General features: G+C 45.3%; 1 protein-coding gene across 1 annotated transcript; it reads left to right on the top strand.

The window, feature by feature from the left end:
- Window positions 1–2,069: 2,069 nt before the first annotated feature.
- On the top strand, window positions 2,070–6,247 carry LOC123162396 (protein RGF1 INDUCIBLE TRANSCRIPTION FACTOR 1). Its single transcript, XM_044580181.1, has 4 exons — window positions 2,070–2,412; window positions 4,865–4,939; window positions 5,085–5,225; window positions 5,354–6,247. Exons 1-4 carry the CDS (start codon window positions 2,242–2,244, stop codon window positions 5,735–5,737), a joined length of 771 nt encoding a protein of 256 aa, XP_044436116.1. The 5' UTR covers window positions 2,070–2,241; the 3' UTR covers window positions 5,738–6,247.
- Window positions 6,248–17,226: the final 10,979 nt, after the last annotated feature.

The following is a 17,226-nucleotide window of genomic DNA, read 5'->3' as shown; positions in this document are numbered from 1 at the left end:
GGATGGGTGGATCAGCCACCACGCCGTCGCGGATGGGCGGTGCGCTGCCTCGGATGGGTGAACATGCAACTAGGTCATTTGTGCTAGGGCTTGGTCGTAGAATGGGGAAGGGCAATGGAAATAGGAGGAAATAGACTACCAAGGCTGCGCCCCGTGGTACTAACCAGATGCAGATGGTTGCAAAATAGAAATCTCATGTGATGATGAGAAGTTGGAGGTGGTTACAAAATAGCATTTGCCTCTAATGTTTCTTGCAGGTGGTTTTATTGTTCTAACTACCTCAGGAGCTGTGTATAGTAATGTTAACCATGTGTGCTTGGTATATTATAGGTGGCTTTGATCAGCTTGGTCACAACCGCCTTTGGTGGCTGCTCATAATGCTCGTTTTTCTACTAATGGTTCTTGTTGTTGCCTTTGAATTCAACCAAATAATGCTTTCATGTTTGTCTTGTTGAACTTGAGCCTATCTGGACTATTATGTTGTTGTTGTTGTTGTTGTTGTTGTTGTTGGAACTATGTGTTGTTGTTATTGTTCATAATGTAGAACATTGAACTTGAACTATGTGTGATTGTTGTTTTTGTTAAGAATTTGTGTTGTGTTGTCGTAAGAGAATTATCATTGTTGTTATGGTGTTGCATGAACATTTTTTTCATGCATTTTTAGAATATTTGTAATTTTTATTGCAGCATACAATAATTAAACTATACTCACACATTGTATAGATTTTGTTTTGATGCATGAGGAACAAAGTACTCTCTTCATACTACTTCCGTCCTGGTTTATTGGTCCCTTTTATAATTTATGCTAAATTTTGACCAAATATTTAACTAACAATATATTAATGCATGTTAACAAAAATTATATCATTGGATTTGTATTTAAACATAGTTTCCAGTATATAATTTTGTATGACATGTATGAATATTGTGTTAGTTAAATTTATGGCTAAAATTTGGCACATAATAAAATGAGGACCAATAAACCATGACGGAGGTAGTACCATGTTATTTTGCAAATTCAAAGTTCGCGATCCAAACTGGATTTGATATTTAAAACTCACTGGAAACCGAAAGAGAAGTCCGCAATTGGTGCAAAAGAACGGCCGCATAAAACAAGAACTCAAAAAGCAGCAGTAAACGTAAAAAGCAGAGAGAGACGGTACTGCTACCGTTACTATTATTAATAATTAATCTCGTCGTCTCCGGAGCGTCCTGGGGCTCAAACTGCATGCAAACCACGGGTGAAAAAGAGAGAGATCCATGGAGATTTTTAGAGCATAATGCGCTGGAGCTCATAGGACGTACGGCGAGGATGGGAAAGATCACATGCCGGATTGCCCAATGAATACCCGGGTTTAATTCCAGATCGCGGCCGGAGGCTTGTCCGCTATACCCGAGTTGGGCAGGGGGAGGTTCAGTCAGAGGAGAAACGGGAAACGGGGCGATTTCTCATTGATTCCAGCTGGTGCGCACGCAGTAGGCAGGCAGAGTTGATTGCCCCTTTTTCCTCGGAGAAGATAGGCCAGCAGCAGCAGCATCAACTCAATCACCAGCTTTTTTCTCTCGTGCATTTTGCAACTGAGATCAGGTTGCTGACACTGTAGACGATGAGAGGGAAGCCGTTGATCAACGCTGGCTGAAGGTGTATTCACGGTGGATTGCATTATCGTACCAAATCAGACGAGCTTTCATCGTATGTGAGGCAATTCCGATTCACATGGCCTGATCTGACGCCGGCATCATGCTAGTAAGTTAGTCACGCCCTATCCTGATCAGTGATCAGTCGAACAAGCGTGCAGGAACCACCCTGCGTCCAGGAAGAGTCCGCACCCGGCCGGCCCCTGGGCGTTTCTCATCAGGCGAGCTTTGCAGGAACCCCTGGGAATTTAGGGGAATTTGCAGAACGGTGCCCGACACTTGGACCGTGACGCCCAGCCAGGTGTTCCTTTGACCACCCGGCCCGTATGTCCCCTTGACGCCATTAGCCACCACCACAAGATCGGCTAGCACTCGTCCAGCCCCTCCCTCCGTCCCTCGCTATATATAGCCGCGCCTTCCATCGACCGCTCAGTCCAACTAAGAGAGCATCACTCTCCTCTCCCTCTCCCTGCGAGGCACTACCAACGTCTGGACATACATACATACGGCCGAGCTAGGTAGGGCGTGGCAGAGAATTGCTGGGCGTGGCCGAGAGAGAGACAGAGCTCAAGGAGGAGGGAATTGGCCGGCGGGGAGGGGAGGATGGGGATGCGGCCTGGATGGGTGGGGGGTCTGGTGGAGGAGACCTTCTTCGTGGCGTGCTCGGCGCACGAGAGCCGCAAGAAGAACGAGAAGAACATCTTCTGCCTCGCCTGCCGCACCAGCATCTGCCCGCACTGCGCCCCCGCGCACCGCCATCACCCGCTCATCCAGGTGATTATTCACTCTCCCACTTCTCTCTCTCTCTCTCTCTCTCCCGTCCGTCAAATCGAGACTTGCGCCGACAAATTCATCTACTGATTCCGTCGTAATTCTTCGCCGGCAGTAGGAGTATCACGTGCTGCATGCATGCCTGTCACGGGCTCTTGATTCGCCTGTTTAGTCCACAAGAGTTGGTAGTAGCGAATTCTCTCCGATTTTGTTCCCCGGCGTGCGTATGAAACGCGGACGCGCGCGGCCGTGCGTTTGTTGCCACAATAGTTCCTTGCTCCCTTAGATTCCGGTCGCAATTCAGTGGCACCCACACAGACAGGGAAGAGGAGGAAGTTCTCCTTTTTACGTACACTACTTGGCGTAATTAACCGGATGGTTAGCCTTTCGGGCTTGAGCTGTTTTGTGTGGAGCAATTTACGACGTTTAGCAAACATGGCACGGGGAGGTTGAGAGAAGCTGTGCTTATCTACTCGACATGTAGTAGGACATAGATGGACCTTAATCAATTAGCATATGCCGTGCACAGTAGAGAGAGAGATTTGGTCCGGTTGGGGCTTAATTGCGGCGTGTTCGAGTTCCCAAGCCGCGTAGCGTGCGCTCCCTTTTCGAAGCCCGAGCTCGTCTTTCGGCTTCTGCTTGTCGTTTCTCCAGGCCAAGCCCATGGTGCTTTGTGCCCTGCCCCCTCCCCTCCATCGTTTAATTAACATTTACAAGTACTAAACCCCTCTCATGTTTCACCACAATTTTACAGCAGCTAGCCTTGCCCAATTTCACCTCTCCTAGCCATAGTTAATTCCTTTTGTTTTTTCCTGCCAATTGACCCTACTACGTACTAGTAGGAGTAGTAGATGTTCTTGCTCTTGCTCCTTCAGGGAGTGTATATATGTCGATAAAGAAAAGAAAGGTTTACCATTGAGACATACTAGGAAAAAGGAGGTAGTAGTAGTGGAGAAGAGAGATAGAGAGAGATGTGAGCAGTTTACTTTTCACCGCGGCTTGGATTGGCGGCACCCCCGAAATAAGCATAGTCTTATAATTACTCTGCACGGCTGCAATTGCTGCATGCGAGCCGCGCACCCATTCCTGTCCCTGTGCCCTCCGCCCCTCCCACTCGCCAGCCACCTGCAAAAAGTTACTGCGACCCACCTTCCCATCTCTCCCCCTCTGTCTCTCTCTCTCTGTAGACTGGGCGCATCCTCTCAGACACCTTTCCCCTCCATTTCCCTCCCTATCATCACACACATCACAGGCTGCATGTATAGAGGAGTAGTATGCGCACACAAACGCTGAAAGCCCTGGCCTGGCCTGGCCTGGACGCAGCTCCTCTGACGTACGGCACACTCGCTGACGTGTGAACCCGGACCCACGCGTCAGTGGCCCAACGTCAGGTGGCCGTACTTCAGGGGATCCGGCTCTCCGCCTGGCCTGCGTTTTAACGGTGGTAACAGTGGTTCCACTGTTGCGGTCTCGTCACTTCCGTTGCTCCCCTCCCAGCCGCTGATTTCATTTTCATGCAGTGCAGTGCAGAGGTCGGTCTCGTGTTTCATCTACCCAAATCGCCCTACAAATGGGGTGGGTTATCCGGATTGTTTTGCCATGCATAGCATAGCAAAGCAAAGCACCCTTTCCACCCGCTGATCCACCCTACTGCCCAGCCCAGCCCGGCTGCTGGTGAATAAATGGATGGCCGGCAGGCAGCTGTTGTGGAGTACATCATCTTGTTAAGCGTCGCAGCAGTCACTGCGTGCAGCAGGGGTAGAAAGAGCAGCGAGCACGGCGGAGGCATTTTTACCATATGTGTGCATGGTAAAAGGACCTGCCCTGTTGCCAAACAAGGCCCTCCACACTGTTCCTTCCTGCCTGCGCGCTACCGTCCAAGCGCATGGTTCCGCCCTCGACGACGACGCTGTTCACTCGCCCAGGGACGCCACAGCGACGACGACGCCGGGCGCCGTAGCGGCTTTCTTGGCCGCTTCCATCGGTGGCCGGCCGGCGATTTCCTTTTTACCGCGCCCCGGACGTGTACCTCTCCCTGCCATCGGGCGCGTACTCCCCAGAGTAGAGTCGAGTAGCTTGGACCAGGGGGTGTTATGGTCATTTGGTGTTTGTTGATTTGGCCACTGCATGCTGCACGATGGAACACACGTACTACTACGCCCTTGGTCTCCCACGATGGGGATGACGACGAGCCGCCGGTCAAACGCCCGGCAATTATTACCGCTGGTGGCTCGCTCGCTCACCGGTCACCACTCACGAGCCTGCCTCCCTTTGGCATCCAGACGGAAGGCCATTATTACATCATCACATGGAGCAGTAAATTCACACTCACGCACCCGAACGACACTCTTTTCACCACTCAGCTTTCGGAAGATTCTCCACCAAGTTACTTTGCTCATGCTGCATAGTAGCATGTTCATTTTCGTGTAACAAGGGAGGTTTGAAATGTGTGCAGGTGCGGAGGTACGTGTACAACGACGTGGTGCGCCTGGACGATCTTGAGAAGCTCATCGACTGCTCCTTTGTTCAGGTAACTATATCAATCACACGCCCTTTCAAAAACCACACCCACTTCTTCGTTTACATGAGCACCTTCAACAGCGCAAAGGTGATATTTGGTGTGGAAAGCTGTGGCCTAATCGAATTCCTTCTTTCATGTTTTGCTCTCCATGCAGCCCTACACCATCAACAGCGCAAAGGTGATATTTCTCAAGCCCAGGCCTCAGTCCAGGCCTTTCAAGGGCTCCGGCAACGTCTGCTTGACCTGCGACAGGATCCTTCAGGAGCCCTTCCACTTCTGCTGCCTCTCTTGCAAGGTACTCCATCCATTCCCGACACGCTGCATGGCGCCTTACTTGCAAATGTATACTGTACTAGGTTGGTAAGAACAATCTAATCTACTGGTATCTGCTGAGTAGTGATGCATATCGGTGCATGCATGCAGGTGGATCATGTCATGATGCAGGGTGGCGACCTGTCCAACATCCTCTACATGTCCGGCGAGCCCGACGTCGCCTGCTTCCCGAGGTTCGAGGACCTCCGCGTCGGCAGCGGGCCGGCAGACCTCCTGGACGACGGGTGCGCCACCGGCGGGCAGATCACCCCGAACTCCATCCTCGAGGACCCGATGCACCACTACGGCGGCGGCGGCTCCAGCTACCGCAGCGGCGGCAGCAGCCGGAACGCGCGCGGCTTCGACGCGGCAGCCAGCGTCGACGTCCCCGTCCCCGTCCCGAGGAAGAAGAAGTCGGGGGGCTTCTTCCCCCAGATCGTCATGTCCCTCAACAACAGGAGGAAGGGGGCGCCCCACAGGTCTCCGTTCGCCTGATCAACGCATGCATGGATCGCTACCTAGTACAGTTGGATCATCCCCCCTATATATGCGTGTTCATTACTAGCTAGTAGTACTATTAGTAGCACGTTAATTGTAATCCTATGATTAGCCATGTAGAGAGAGAGAGAGAGAGAGAGAGAGAGAGACAGAGACGTGTTGGTTGGTGGGTGGGTGAGAGAGGGAGAGGGAGATGTTCTTTGCTGCTAGGGCCAGCCATCTTAGGGCAGTGTTGAGGAGAGAGAGAGAGAGAGAAGAAGCTAATTAGCCTGCTTGCAACTCCCCCTGTTACAGGACTAGGTGGGCACGCACACGGCCTGGTGGGGCACCTGATTTAGGGTGTACCAGAAGGTCTACGTGGCCACCAATTTTGTACTTGATGTAACGGGGGTCACGGTTGCTCGCACACCTGCAGGTGCAGCTTACACTTCCATGACCATATATATTGTCCCCACATATATGTAACAATCAATAATAGTGCTGTGTTGTGAGCTTGTGACGTGTTCATGTGGATAGTGATTGTGCTGCTTCCGTTGCGTGTCTATTATGAATCATTTATGCATGCATGCATGCATGGGTTGGGTCGGTCTACACTGCCATATCCATGCAAGCTTCCTGTTTGTGCGTGTCCTTTGACAGCCATGGACGGGCCGGCCAGGCTACGTACGTTGGAGAAAAGAGGCCCCCTGCCCTGGAAGCGCTTGGGTCCTTGATGGAGTCAAGAATATCAAAGAGGGAGAGAGATATATACTTGTACTGTGTGGTTAATTATATGTGTCCAGGATGCGTTGCAGGCGTTGCATACGTTGAGCAGCTCGTTTTAACGTACAGTGGAGCACATGCTACGTATATTGGGCAGCTCCTCCAACGTTGCCAGCTGTTGTATTACCTTTCTGACTGGCCGAAAGCAGTGCTTCCTGGGGACTAGAGAAGTGTCGGTTTCCCAGATCCATCTCTCGCCTCTCGTCCCTCCCCTCCGTACCATATGCCTCTCCAGTGCAAACCGATGCGAACGAGCAGAAAACTTTCGCCGGGTTCAAACAGCTACTCTACTGCTACCACCGTCCTGGTTTCTTAATCCCTGTGTATTTTGGGGGTAATATTTTGACCATAATTTTAATTAATAAAGTACAAGTTATATGTAACAAAAATTGTATAGTACTTGAAAACTATATTCAAACACGTCCACCAATGTAATATTTGGTGACATGCATTAACATTTTGCTAGTCAAATATCTGGCCAAACTTTCACCCAAAGTATAATGAAGACTAATAAACACAGACGGAGGTACTAGTGCTCATTTTCTATTCCTGGGAAAACTCCATTGCCAACAACGATGGCAGGCCCCAAGCTCATACCCTTTTGAGTAAATTCTAAAAAAATCCAAGAAAAATCTAATAATCTTCAAATTTTGGTATCAAGGAAGCCCAAATTTTCTAGGTGCGTTTAAAATTTCATGGTGATAAGAGAACATCAGGGGAGTTCAGGACAAAAGGGAAAAAAATTGAAGCTCCCAAATCTGAATTCCTAACCTTTTTCAAAGCTTCGATATTTCATACCACCAACGAAGTCATATCACCACGAAATGATAGAGTTGGAAACTGACAAAAAGAAGTTGGAGCTGATGGTCAGTATATAGCCAAAAAGAAAAAGAAACCGGAGGAATTAATTCAGAGAATTGAGCAAAGGGAAGCCAGAGATCCACTGAATTGGTAGATTCGGTGGATGTGGATATGGAAATGGATAATAGCCAAAATAAAGGTAAAGACAATGATTCTTATGTGGAACATGTGGACTACAATGGACAATGGTAATCAGGCTCTTTTGGAACTAAAATGCTCCAAGTTGGGAGCAGTGAGGGTGGTGAAGTTTCAGAAAAGGATGTTGGAGAGCCTCCTAGAAGATGTCCAGGGCTTAAGGATGCGGAGGATGTCAGAATTGAAGATTTGGCTAAAAAGAGAGCTGTTGATAAGAATGATAATGAAAACCTTTCTAATAGCCCTCATAATAATGATAAATCTTCTCTTTTACATATGTCTGATATGGTGGGTATTTGACCTTGGTTGTTCAACTGAAATGGTTGAGTATAATCTGGAAATTATTGAGAAAATGGAGCAAGTCAAGGAAGATTTTTATATCCAAAATATAGTTAATGAGAAACATATTCAGGAACCCGGCTCTCGTGGTCCCATTAACTCTGGAGATGCTGATATTTCTAAACTATGTTCTGACAATGATCATTAGATGCTAGAATTGAAGAAGATAACTATGAATATTTTAAAAATCTAGTGGAAGGGAAAAAAGGGAGGGTGGCTCACTAGCCATTGGCTGTGTGAAGAACACTCTCCCCATTGGTGAAATTGAAAAGAAAAACGAGCTAACAATATTTTTAGTATTAAAAATGGTGGGTGTGTTTTGGAATGTATGGGGGATTGGGCAAGACATTATTAGAAGATTTGCCAGAGAGTTGATTTTGTAAAAAGAGAGGATTTTGTAGGTTTGCAGGAAACTAATAAAGCTAATAATGAACTACATAATTTGTGAGGAGGAAGAAAGATATTTTGAATTGTTCTCCTCCGAGAGGCAAATCGGGAGGAATTCTAGTGGGGGTGAATGGCAACAACTTTAGCATGACTCAAGTTGAAAATTGTATGTATTTTGATGAGAAAAGTCCACATTACAACCTTGAGGTTGCCACTTGGCTTAAGAATCAACCCCAAGCTACAAAATCGTTTGAAACACAACCCAAACTAACAATCGGCTCAGAAATCAACCCTGGACTCGGTTTTCACCATCTAAGGCGGTTGTTACCGCCTCTATCTTGTTCCCCACATTTCTCTGGCACCACTGCACCCCCATCGCGGCGCCATAACATGATGCCACACACCACTAGATCGACCGATAGCGCGAAGCTGCACTCCTTCCACCATCGACCGTGAATCTGGTGCCCACTCACCACCGCAAATCGTGCAAATTCGCATGTTCCCCACCTCTCTTGACCGAGGGAGACGTGTCACCGACTGCCAGAAAGCCTACCATCGACGGTGATCTTGCCGCTGTTGACATCTAGCCCATCCCATAGACCTCCTCTCTCTCCCCCTCCCTCATGTTGGTTCACTGTCTGAGCACATTAGGGAAGGCGATGCCTGTCCTGCAACGACTCGCGGCCTACATGTCACCATCGCTATGCAATTTTGTCTACCCACCCTCAACTCTGTGTCGCCCACTTTTTTTACCCCCTTCTCCGAGAATCTGCACCCCTAATGAGCAGCGGCCACCCGCCCCTATTTCGTCTCCCAATTGCACATGGGATTCGCCCACAACGTACCCTTGTGTTGCATCAGCATGGGATCCATCCATCCCGTTCCCGCATGACTCGACGGGGATGGATGGGGGAGCTCGAGCCTACAGGATCCAGACTGGGATGAGGAGATGAGATGCACTTGTAGACTAAGTAGTTCGCCGGAGTTGTGGGCTTGGGCCCATGGACAAGGAGAGCTCGGGTTGTGGCTGTGGTGGAAAGGGCTCGGGTTCGAGTGCAGCAGGGATGCACTGCCGCCGTTCGTCGGTCGTAGATGGAGCTGGGAGCAGTGATTCTAGGGTTGATTCATGAGCTAGGTCGTTAGTTTGTGGTGTGTTTCAACTAGTTTTGTACTTCGGGGTCGATTCTTAAACTGAATGACAACTTTAGGGTTGAAATGTGGACTTGTGGCAGTTGTACCGCTCCTTGTGTGTTGGAGAACGCGGTAATTTCAAAAAAAAATCCTATGATCACGCAAGATCTATCACTAGGTGATGCATAGAAACGAGAGGGGAGAGTGATGCCTACATACCCTCGTAGACCGAAAGTGAAAGCATTATGACAACGTGGTTGATGTAGTCGTATGTCTTCACGACTCGACCAATCCTAGCACCGAAGGTACGACACCGCCACGATCTGCACATGTTCAGCTCGATGACGTCCCACAAACTCTAGATCTAGCTGAGGTCGAGGGAGAGTTTCGTCAGCACGACGGCGTGGTGATGGTGCTGATGAAGTTACCGGCGCAGGGCTTTGCCTAAGCACTATGACGATATGACCGAGGTGTGTAACTGTGGAGGGGGGCACCGCACACGGCTAAAACAATTGTCAACTTGTGTGTCTTAGGTGTGCCCTCTTCCCCCGTATATAAAGGAGGAGAGGGGAGGCCGACCGGCCCTCATAGGTGCGCGAAGGGGGGATGATTCCTCCTCCTAGTAGGAGTAGCGCTCCCCCCTTTCCTAGTCCTACTAGGAGAAGAAGGAAGGAGGAGGAAAGAGAAGGAAGGAGGGGGCGCCGCCCCTCCCCTTAGTACAATTCGGACTAGGACCATGGGGGGTGCGCGGACAGCCCTTCTCAGCCCCTCTCTTTCTCCCCTAGGCCCAATAAGGCCCATTACTTCTCTGGTGGTTTCGACAACCCTTCCGACACTTCGATTTTATCCGAAACTTCTCCGGAACACTTCCGGTGTCCGAATATAGCCGTCCAATATATCAATCTTTATGTCTCGACCATTTCGAGACTTCTCGTCATGTCCGTGATCACATACGGAACTCCGAACAATCTTCGGTACATCATATCACATAAACTCATAATACCAATCGTCATTGAACGTTAAGCGTGCAGACCCTACGGGTTCGAGAACTAGTAGACATGACCGGTACACATCTCCAGTCAATAACCAATAGCGGAACCTGGATGCTCATATTGGTTCCTACATATTCTATGAAGATCTTTATCGGTTAAACCGCATAACAACATACGTTGTTTCCTTTGTCATCGGTATGTTACTTGCCCGAGACTTGATCGTCGGTATCTCAATACCTAATTCAATCTCGTTACCGGCAAGTCTCTTTAATCGTTTCGTAATACTTCATCCTGGAACTAACTCATTAGTCACAATGCTTGCAAGGCTTATAGTGATGAGTATTACCGAGAGGGCCCAGAGATACCTCCCCGAAACACGGAGTGACAAATCCTAATCTCGATCTATGCCAACCCCACAAACACCTTCGGAGACACCTGTAGAGCACCTTTATAATCACCCATTTACATTGTGACGTTTGGTAGCACATAAAGTGTTCCTCCGGTATTCGGGAGTTGCATAATCTCATAGTCTGAGGAACTTGTATAAGTCATGAAGAAAGCAGTAGCAATGAAACTGACACGATCATAATGCTAAGCTAACGGATGGGTCATGTCCATCACATCATTCTCCTAATGATGCGATCTCGTTCATCAAATGACAACACATGTGTATGGTTAGGAAACATAACCATCTTTGATTAATGAGCTAGTTAAGTAGAGTCATACTAGGGACTATATGTTTTTGTCTATGTATTCACACATGTACTAAGTTTCCGGTTAATACAATTTTAGCATGAATAGTAAACATTTATCATGAATTAAGGAAATAAATAATAACTTTATTATTGCCTCTAGGGCATATTTCCTTCAGCCTCCCACTTGCACTAGAGTCAATAATCTAGATTACATAGTAATGATTCTAACACCCATGGAGCTTTGGTACTGATCATGATTTGCTCGTGGAAAAGGCTTAGTCAACGGGTCTACAACATTCAGATCCGTGTGTATCTTGCAAATCTCTATGTCCCCTTCCGACACTTGATAACGGATGGAATTGAAGTGTCTCTTGATGTGCTTGGTTCTCTTGTGAAATCTGGATTCCTTTACCACGGCAATTGCACCAGTATTGTCACAAAAGATTTTCATTGGACCCGATGCACTAGGTATGACACCTAGATCGGATATGAACTCCTTCAACTAAACTCTTCCATTTGCTGCTTCCGAAGCAGCAATGTACTCCGCTTCACACGTAGATCCCGCCATGACGCTCTGCTTGGAACTGCACCAATTGACAGCTCCTCCATTCAATAAAAATACATATCCGGTTTGAGATTTAGAGTCATCTGGATCAGTGTCAAAGCTTGCATCGACGTAACCGTTCACGACGAGCTTTTTTCACCTCCATAAACGAGAAACATATCATTAGTCCACTGTCCAGTGTTCTTGACTGCTGTCCAGTGTTCCACTCCGGGATTACTTTGGTACCTCCCTGCTATACTTATAGCAAGACATACATCAGGTCTGGTACACAACATTGCATACATGATAGAACCTATGGCTGAAGCATAGGGAATGGCTTTCACTTTCTCTCTATCTTCGGCAGTGGTCGGGCATTGAGCCTGACTCAACTTCACACCTTGTAATACAGACAAGAACCCTTTCTTTGACTGATCCATTTTGAACTTCTTCAAAACTTTATCAAGGTATGTTGAAAGAACATGCGGTGCCCCCATGTTTGGTTTTGGTAATTGATGACAATCTCTATGGACTAATGGTTGCCTTGAGTTATATTTGAAGATTTTGTCCATAGGCTTTTCTTGAAGTCCATGTGTTGGTTTCAAGGAGTTTATGAGTTGACCAAGGTGCTATTAAGGAATTATCCAAAGATTGATCATGTGAGTGTTGAGCTTATTGCAAGCATGTTTTGAAGAAGAAGATTGTGTGATCATTCATGTTTACCTTCAAGACATCACCCAAATGAAGAGAGTTGGAAAGATTCAAGGTTGATCAAGACTAAGTCAAGAGTGAATCAAGTTGTTCAACTCACAAAGCGTAGAAGATGTACCGAGAGGGATCAAGTGATCCCATGGTATGGTAAGCATTGTCAATTACGCTCTGTGTACTAACCCATGGTCTTCGTGAGAGTTCTTTGTGGGGTTAGGATGCGGTGTGCAAGTTCAAGTGATGCATCATGAAGAGATCAAGTGCTTGAAGCTTGCCGCCCATTGTGGTGACAATGGACTTGTGAAGATGAGCCGAAGAGTGGCTCACCCAAAGTGGACTATGGGGGAGCAATCATCTAGTCTTCATCGAGCTAACACAATCAAGAAAGGTGGTCCAACTTGAGGGAGTCATGATGTCTACTACACAACCTTCTTCTTGTAGACGTTGTTGGGCCTGCAAGTGCACAGGTTTGTAGGACAGTAGCAAATTTCCCTCAAGTGGATGACCTAAGGTTTATCAATTCGTGGGAGGCATAGGATGAAGATGGTCTCTCTCAAACAACCCTACAACCAAATAACAAAGAGTCTCTTGTGTCCCCAACACACCGAATACAATTGTAAATTGTATAGGTGCACTAGTTCGGCGAAGAGATGGTGATACAAGTGCAATATGGATGGCAGATAAAGGTTGTTGTAATCTGAAATTATAAAAACAGCAAGGTAGCAAGCGATAAAAGTGAGCATAAACGGTATTGCAATGGTAGGAAACAAGGCCTAAGGTTCATACTTTCACTAGTGCAAGTTCTCTCAACAATAATAACATAGATAGATCATATAACAATCCCTCAACATGCAACAAAGAGTCACTCCAAAGCCACTAATAGCGGAGAACAAATGAAGAGATTATGGTAGGGTACAAAACCACCTCAAAGTTATCCTTTCTGTTCTATCTATTCAAGAGTTCGTAGTAAAATAACATAAAGCTATTCTTTCCGCTCAATCTATCATAGAGTTCATACTAGAATAACACCTTAAGACACAAATCAACCAAAACCCTAATGTCACCTAGATACTCCATTGTCACCTCAAGTATCCGTGGGCATGATTATACGATATGCATCACACAATCTCAGATTCATCCAACCAACACAAAGTACATCAAAGAGTGCCCCAAAGTTTCTACCGGAGAGTCAAGAAAACGTGTGCCAACCCCTATGCATAGGTTAATGGGTGGAACCCGCAAGTTGGTCACCAAAACATACATCAAGTGGCACGTGATATCCCATTGTCACCACAGATAAACACGGCAAGACATACATCAAGTGTTCTCAAATCAAGGACTCAATCCGATAAAATAACTTCAAGCAGGAAACTCAATTCATCACAAGAGAGTAGAGGGGGAGAAACATCATAAGATCTAACTATAATAGCAAAGCTCGCGATACATCAAGATCATGCCATAGAGGGAACACGAGAGAGAGAGAGATCAAACACATAGCTACTGGTACATACCCTCAGCCTCGAGGGTGAACTACTCCCTCCTCGTCATGGATAGCGCCGGGATGATGAAGATGGCCACCGGTGATGGGTTCCCCCTCCGGCAGGGTGCCGGAACGGGCTCCCAAGAGGTTTTTGGTGGCTACAGAGGCTTGCGGCGGCGGAACTCCCGATCTATCTTCTCCCTGGATGTTTTTAGGGTACGTGGGACTATATAGGCGAAAGAAGTCGGTCGGGAGGTGCTCGAGGGGCCCACGAGACAGGGGGCGCGCCCAGTAGGGGGGGCCCTCCTATCTCCTGGCCTTCTCGAGGCTCTTCTGACGTGAACTCCAAGTCTCCTGGGTGATATTCTTCCAAAAAATAACGCTGCCGAAGGTTTCATTCCATTTGGACTCCGTTTGATATTCCTTTTCTTCGAAATACTGAAACAGGCAATAAAACAGCAATATGGGTTGGGCCTCCGGTTAATAGGTTAGTCCCAAAAGTAATATAAAAGTGAATAATAAAGCCCGTAATCATTCAAAATAGATAATAAAATAGCATGAATGCTTCATAAATTATAGATATGTTGGAGACGTATCAAGCATCCCCAAGCTTAATTCCTACTCGTCCTCGAGTAGGTAAATGATAAAGAAAGAATTTATGAAGTGTGAATGCTAGAAGGTGCACAAGTTTGATCAATGATAATTTCAATCACCTTTACTAGCATCATTATGTGTCATAACAGTAGTTCATCTCATAAAACTTCTCAAGATCAAGTTACAAGCTATTCACATGTTAAAGCATAGACCATAAACTTTCTTGAAAACTAGCAAACTTCATTCTTAGTCATCAAACAATTGCAATTCATCTTACTTTCAGGAAGGGTCTATGTCAGAGCTTTGATTTAGCAAACGTCACATACTCAACTATCATATAGTCTTCTATAATTGCTAACACTCATGCAATACTTGTGGTTATGAAGTTTTAATCAGACACAGAGAAAGATAGGGGCTTATAATGTTGCCTCCAAACATATTCACCTTTGGGTGATGTCAACAATAATAGTTCATGCTAATGTACATCCAATTGGATATATATATATCAGGATCACCCTAACACAAAGTGCTTGCCAAAGGATACAATGAAAAAGGGAAAGGTGAAGATCACCTTGATTCTTGCATAAAGTAAAAGACATAAAGTAAAAGATAGGCCCTTCACAGAGGAAGCAGAGGTTGTCATGCGCTTTTATGGTTGCACACACAAAATCATAATGCGAAAGAACGTCACTTTATATTGCCCCTTGTATATGGACCTTTATTATGTAGTCCGTCACTTTTATTGCTTCCATAACAAGATCGTACAAAGCTTATTTTCTCCACACTAATAAGTCATGCATATTTAGAGAGCAATTTTTATTGCTTGCACCGATGACAACTTACTTGAAGGGTCTTACTCAGTCCATAGGTAGGTATGGTGGACTCTCATGGCAAAAACTGGGTTTAAGGATATTTGGAAGCACAAGTAGTATCTCTACTTGGTGCTAGGAATTTTTGGCTAGCATGAGGGGGAAAGGCAAGCTCAACATGTTTGAATGATCCATGACAATATACTTTAACTGAGATGTGAGAAAACATAACCCATTACGTTGTCTTCCTTGTCCAACATGAACTCTTTAGCATGTCATACATAATGAGTGCTCACAATTATAAAAGATGTCTAGGATAATGTATGTATATGTGAAATCTCTCTTCCTTAAATATTCTTTCATGAATTGTTCAAATGACCAATACAATACTTGCTAACCTTCAATAAATTTACAACCTCTACTTATTAGATGTGAAGTCATTACTCCCCATGGGATAAGCAAATGAAACATATAAAATTTCAGATTTATGGCATTCAACTCATTCAACCATTTACTCATAGGATATAAGTGAAGCACACGAGTAAATGACAAACTACTCCAAAAAGATATAAGTAAAGATCAATGAGTAGCTAAATAATTATGTAACTATATGAATACTCTGTCTCATTTAAGAATTTCAGATCTTGGTATCTTATTCAAACAGCAAGCAAAACAAAATAAAATGGCATTGCAAGGATAGCACGACTCATGTGAAGAAGCGAAAACTTAGGGTCAACCGATACTAACCGATAGTTGTTGAAGAAGAAAGGTGGGATGCCTACCGGGGCGTCCCCAAGCTTAGATGTTTGAGACTTCTTGAAATATTATCTTGGGGTGCCTTGGGCAACCCCAAGCTTGAACTTTTGTGTCTCCTTAATTCCTCTCATATCATGGTTTCTCTTTTTTATCAAAAGCTTCATTCACAACAAACTCAACAAGAACTTGTGAGATAGGTTAGTATAAACCAATTTAAAACCTTATCATTTTCTACTGTGACAAATCACTAAAATTATTATTCAACATTGCATACTAAATTCCTCTGCATATTTAATACTCCTATCCTCAAATAGAATCATTAAACAAGCAAACATATGCAAAAAATGCAAGCATAACAGCAATCTGCCAAACAGTACAGTCTGTAAAGAATGCAAGAGTATCAATACTTCCCTGACTCCAAAAATTATGAGAGAAAATTCCCACTGTAATAAATTTATCAGATCTTAATATGCAAAAAGTTTCAACATTATACCATTCTCTGAATTTTCTAGGGAACTTTTGCAACAGCGGTAAACTTTCTATTTTGAAACAGCAACATGTATACTTGCAAAATAAGCATGGTAAAGCCTATCCTTGACATTTTTATTGAAAATAAAGATGCAAAACATTATTCTAAATAACAGCAAGAAAAAACTAATAAAATAAAATGACGCTCCAAGCAAAACACATATCATGTGGCGAATAAAAATATAGCTCCAAGTAAAGTTACCGATGAACGAAGACGAAAGAGGGGATGCCTTCCAGGGCATCCCCAAGCTTAGGCTCTTGGTTGTCCTTGAATATTACCTTAGGGTGCCATGGGAATCCCCAAGCTTAGGCTCTTTCCACTCCTTATTCCATAGTCCATCGAATCTTTACCCAAAATTTGAAAACTTCAACCACACAAAACTCAAAACAAAATTCGTAAGCTCCGTTTATATAAGAAAATAAAACCACCACTTAGGTACTGTAATGAACTCATTCTAAATTCATATTGGTGTAGTATCTACTGTATTATAACTTCTCTATGGTTCATACCCTCCGATACTACTCATAGATTCATCAAAATAAGCGGACAACACATAGAAAACAGAATTTGTCAAAAACAGAACAGTCTGTAGTAATCTGTATCAAACGTATACTTCTGGAACTCAAACAATTCTGAAATAAATTGGTGGACCTGCGGAATTTGTCTATTAATCATCTTAAAAAAGAATCAACCTAAAAGCACTCTCTAGTAAACAATGGCAGCTAATCTTGTGAGCGCAAAAGTTTCTGTTGTTTTTTACAGCAAGA

The sequence above is a fragment of the Triticum aestivum genome, chromosome 7B (genome assembly GCF_018294505.1).
Source record: "Triticum aestivum cultivar Chinese Spring chromosome 7B, IWGSC CS RefSeq v2.1, whole genome shotgun sequence".
NCBI classification, from domain to species: domain Eukaryota; kingdom Viridiplantae; phylum Streptophyta; class Magnoliopsida; order Poales; family Poaceae; genus Triticum; species Triticum aestivum.
Note: the sequence above shows the minus strand (reverse complement) of the source record. Positions and strands in the feature narration are given on the sequence as shown.